The 5,404-nt window shown below is 47.1% G+C and overlaps 1 protein-coding gene across 1 annotated transcript; it reads left to right on the top strand.

Annotated features, from left to right (window-relative positions):
* The first annotated feature begins 210 nt into the window (after window positions 1-210).
* Window positions 211-4,035, top strand: LOC134039071 (T-box-containing protein TBX6L-like). The gene is made up of 8 exons (XM_062484820.1): window positions 211-332; window positions 514-616; window positions 1,335-1,499; window positions 1,684-1,830; window positions 1,966-2,042; window positions 2,149-2,228; window positions 2,335-2,542; window positions 2,980-4,035. The coding sequence occupies exons 1-8, from the start codon at window positions 211-213 to the stop codon at window positions 3,428-3,430; spliced, it is 1,353 nt and encodes a 450-aa protein (XP_062340804.1). The 3' UTR covers window positions 3,431-4,035.
* Window positions 4,036-5,404: the final 1,369 nt, after the last annotated feature.

Below are 5,404 nucleotides of genomic sequence, written 5' to 3'. Positions count from 1 at the left end.
CTGGTAAGCTTGATTCAGGTTCAGAAATGGACAGCAGCTCTGTTACTGTGTGTCTGGCTTGTTAAACGTTGCTAAACTAAATGAAGGATGAAGTCTGTCCTTGCTTGTTTACTGTGTGCAAATGGTTATTGGTCCACGTTTTCTATCTTTTTATTAAGTTATTTCTTTGTATTTCTCTCTCTCTACTCAGATTTAAGGCTCAGCTACAACATGACCCAAGCTGGTCCTGACGGCTACCAGCCAGGCAACATCAGGATGAACCTGGAGAACTCTGACCTCTGGAAGTCCTTCCACGATGTGGGAACTGAGATGATCATTACCAAACATGGCCGGTAAGATCCAAAAATCATAATCACTCAGCAGAATAGATACACTGCTTTTTGTCATAAACATAAGCATAAAAGCTTCATAACCTCAAACACACTATAGTTAGCTGATGTCATATGCTATATGTTAGCTTTGTATTCCTATGACCAGAACTTTATTGTGGTGTGTGTGTGTGTGTTCCATCAGGAGGATGTTTCCCCACTGCAACATCAGTCTGTCTGGACTACAACCCAATGTGAAATACGTCATCATGGTAGAGATGATCCTGGCTGACAACTTCAGATACAAGGTTGGCACAACACACCCTTCTTCAGCACCTACTGTAATGCTACACAGCCGTTGAACCACAAGTTACTTTGCTAAAGGACATGGTTTGGATAAGTCCAATTGCAAAAATGTACCATAATGGTTAGATTTGAATATGGAAGGCTTTGGCAAAAAAGTCGTCTGCACCTAGCTTTCAGACATTGCTCCACCTACCATTATCAAAGGCCACTGCATATCAAAGGCCATTATTACTTCCTGTTTTTCTACACACGGCTGGAGGCCCAATCAATTATCATCCCTCCTCCACCTCCCCCCACACCAATCGAAGTGAATGGGGAGCAATCGACCCTCCATCTATAAACACATTGGCCCTCCTCTCAGCCAATTGCTGCAGTATTGGGCCATTTGCCCTTCAGTCATTAGCAGGAGGGAGAAAGGAAATAGAGGGGTGTAAACTATGTTTTTACTGACTTACTCTCTACATTGTACTCTTTGTTCACTGACAGCATGTCATACATTTCAATTTGATTTCAAATTTGTTTCAAATTAACATGTCAAATTCGATAAAAAAATTGTCTTATCACCAATGTGCTTGTTTGTGGGAACTACGATTGGAGTGTATCAAGGCCAACCAGTCCAGTGTCATGCTGCTCCATAACTCCCACACCTTGGATAAAAGTGTCTACGACATGAATGCATTCTAAGTAACTCTCCTCCCTCCGCTTGCCGTCTCTCCGTAGTGGAACAGGGAGCAGTGGGAGGTGGGCTGCAAGGCGGAGCCCCTGCCCCCTTGCAGGACATACGTGCACCCCGACTCTCCCGCCCTGGGAAGCCACTGGATGAAGCAGTCCGTCTCCTTCCTTAAGCTCAAACTCACAAACCACACCCTGGACCAACACGGCCATGTAAGCGAGCGCGAGGTGGAGCTTTGCGCAACACGCCGTGGAGAAACGTGACCGCTGTGGCGACCCATGCAGAGTTTGTGGGGGGACCCAGTGGCCTCTCCGTTTCATACGTGTTGAGAGTAGACGTCTCTCATTGCTTCTCTCGGGTTGAGTGAACCCATTCTGTGATCTTTACATCCCTCAGATCATCCTGCACTCCATGCATCGCTACTACCCGAGGTTTCACGTCATCCAACCAGACAGCCCTTACACGGTGCGCTGGGGAAACTTCCAGACCTTCTCTTTCCCAGAGACGACCTTCACTGCAGTCACAACCTACCAGAACCTGAAGGTCAGTTGATTCACCTGATTCATCTGGCCAATCCCAAAAAGACAGTATTTTTTATAATGTTACACTGTAGACAGGCCTACAACCTCATTTGTTGCTTGCCTGTATCTTTAACCCCTACTGCTTCTCTGTGCCCAGATCACTAAACTGAAGATTGACCACAACCCCTTTGCTAAAGGCTTCAGAGAGGATGGCACCAATATGCGGAGCAAGAGGTAAGCACCAACCTTTTTAACCGTCTAATCTACTATGTGAATATGAGTGGGATGAGCTTGGAGACCGGGGGAATCAACAAATCCATGTTTTACACGTCTGCCGTAGGTGTCGAACAACCAAGAGCCCCAAGAAAGACAAAAAGAGAGCCAAATATGACAGCGAGGTCGAATACAAAAGCCCCCCAGGTACCTATACCACTCAACTGCATGATATGTCAAGTAAACATAAAATGTCAAGATATTCCATGTCAACACACTCTATCAAGTTCATGTATGACCACTTCTTTTCTAGGCCTCCAGAGGGCAGTGTCTGACTGTGAGCAAGCGGAGGGCAAGTTGACCCTGGGAGCTGAAGAAGATGGGTCTTCCAAAGGCCACGGCTCTGCTTGGTTTATGCCTCATTCTCAGAGTCTTCACGCCGAACCTTTGGATGTTCATGGACTGGACCACAGCGCAGAAGAGCAGATGGTTCCTTCCTCTATGTCCTACCAGCCTTACAGGTGCGCCCTCACATACACACCCTCACACACACACAATGATGAGGTTGAACGCACATGAATATGAGCGTGTGCTGTTGCGCGAGGGGTACACTCGCAAGTGGAGCACATCACTCGTAGACATGCAAACGGTTAACACGTGTCTCACCCTCTCACACAGGTTTGTAGTTGTACACTGAAACGGGTGTTCTCTTATCTCACTGACACCTCAACTTCTGTTTTTGAGGAGGAAGTGCAACATATACCCTTACCCTACAGTCTCGTTCACAAAGGTTCAAGAAATACATAGCCTCTCTATCATCCACACAGGAAGGTGCAAACCGTGTAAAACAGGAAGGCTTGATGCAAATCCTGTCATGCAATCATGACTTAAACGTTCACATTGGCTCCTGATGGAACACAGTAATAACTCTCTCTCTCTATATGTCCTTTCTTCACAGGTCTGTGGACTATCGACTTCCTTCTCCCTCTTCTTCTGTGGCGGAGGACTGCAAAGGATGTCAGAGCTACGAGTGCCATGCCCCCGATGTAGCCACCGTTCCCAGGGATGACACCACCCGACCGGTGTCAATCAGGGAGCACCGCCCCCCGACCCAGGCCACGCCCAGCCACGATTACAGGGTCAGCCCCGAGTACAGGGTCAGCCCCAGTGTGGACGTGCCTGGACCATCCAAACCCAGCCCTGGCCTCCTAGGATACCCCCACTATGGACACTACCTGACTGACCAAACTATGGCTGGACAGGGACACGGTGCCCAGTACCGTAGGCCCTCCCTGCCCCACCATCACCCACTCAACCCAGCAGAGCACGCCGGCCACCAACACGGCTATCACCATGGCAACTCGGCAGAGTGGAGCCAGTACTCTCTCTTCTCCTACGCCTGTTGGTAATCCCCGCCTCTTGGATCGTGACAATGCTATTCTGATTACAGGCAGCAGCCACCGCTGTCTTGCTGAACACGAAGGCCCGTTCCTTTAGGGTACAGTTCGCAGGGTTCTCTCATGTGGGGACACATGGACACGTAGGCCAGGAGTGGACCATGTCCCGTATGCATGTGCTGTTCCCAGGCTAGCTATGCCCGGAGCCATTTTTGTTGCTAATAGAACAACAGGCATCCACAGCAGGTCACATATAGAGCAGGATTATACCCTGGCTGTGACCCACACTGAGAACAGTGCGCATGTGAACTGTTGTTTGGAGGTGTCAGTGCTTGTGTTGGTGGAAGCTTGTGGTTGGTCACGCGTGAAAACGGGAGGAAATTTAAGATATTGTTTCGCTATGCTGGTCCAATGAAATAATGGCCGCATGCAGATGCCTTTTGAAAATGGATTTGATCCCTTTCTCTTTCGTCAGCAGACACCGTGAAAACTACAAAATAATAAAATACCAAACCAAACCTCTGCATCCAGGTAGCTTTTTGACCCATGTTACAATGCCATGATTGTGTGACTCCCTTACACTCTAAATTTAAATAATACTTTTCATGAATTCAAATCAGATCAAATCAAATTTATTTGTATAGCCCTTTTTACACGCAAGCATGTCACAGAGGGCTTCACACATGCCCATAGAACTGCCCCTCAACCAACCTAAACCCTCAAGGAAGACAAGGAAAAACTCCCAAAAAACTCTCAACAGGAGAAAAAAATGGAAGAAACCTTGGGAGGAGCAATTCAGAGAGGGATCCCCTCCTCCAGAGACGGTTGGTGAGAGAGAGGAGCAGAACACAGGCTAAACATAGTCATACAGTGTCGATGGGTTTTTAAAACACCAAAATCCATTGTTCAACTTTATAGATGTAGGACAGGACCGGGAGACTCGCGACCAGGTCCAGCGTTGGCTGACGGACGACCAGGCAGGTGCTGACAACTCAAACCCCCCACACCACAAGGGATGTGTGTGGGGGGGACACAGAGAGAGGAGAGCAGGGATTAGAGAATGCCAGGAGCAGCTAACAGTTACAGTCATAATAGAATGAGATCCCCACCGGTCAAGTGTGGACTGGTGCAGCAATTTAACAGAGCAAAAAAGGGGAATTTGATGCAACCCCACACACCAAGACAGCGACAGCCCCCCTCATTTGGAACATGAAATCTGTTCCAGGGGAAGAGAACTCTAAAATAAGTTATACTTATAGAATAAGGATGGAAACAACCCGTCCCCCGTTGCCTCCAACTAGTAACATACTTACCTTTAACAGTCGTAGAATTGACTAAACAATAACGTTTTTAACCTAATTTTAAATGTCGAAACAGTATCAGACTCCTTAATTGAGACGGTTAATTTGTTCCAGAGAAGAGGTGCTCTATATGAGAACGCCCTACCTCCAGCTGTTTTTTTCTTAATTTTGGGAACCACCAGATAGCCGGCATCTTGAGATCTAAGTGTCCTTGCGGGGCAATAGGGTGCAAGGAGACTGGAGAGGTACAGTGGTGCCAATCCATGCAGAGATTTGTAGGTTAGTAGTAGAACTTTGAAGTCAGGTCTGGCTTGGATAGGGAGCCAGTGTAGAGAGACAAGAGTAGATGTTATGTGATCAAACTTTCTTGTTCTGGTCAATAGTCTAGCAGCAGCATTTTGCACCCTCTGTAAATTTTTTAGGTGGGTAATTGGGAGGCCAGAGAACAACACATTGCAATAGTCCAATCGGGACGTAACAAATGCATGTATTAGTTTTTCGGCATCATCCTTTGAGAGAAATTTTCGTATTTTGGCAATATTACGTAGATGGAAAAATGCAGTTCTGGTAATTTGCTTAATATGGTACTCAAACGAAAGGTCTGGGTCCATGGTGACTCCTAAATTTTTTACTAGCTGGCTTTGAGAGACTTTGACGCCGTCTAGGTCTAAGGTCAGATTGGAAA

The sequence above is a fragment of the Osmerus eperlanus genome, chromosome 18 (assembly GCF_963692335.1).
Source record: "Osmerus eperlanus chromosome 18, fOsmEpe2.1, whole genome shotgun sequence".
Classification (NCBI taxonomy): domain Eukaryota; kingdom Metazoa; phylum Chordata; class Actinopteri; order Osmeriformes; family Osmeridae; genus Osmerus; species Osmerus eperlanus.
The sequence above is the reverse complement of the archived record's forward strand: the minus strand, read 5'-3'. Positions and strand labels throughout refer to the sequence as shown.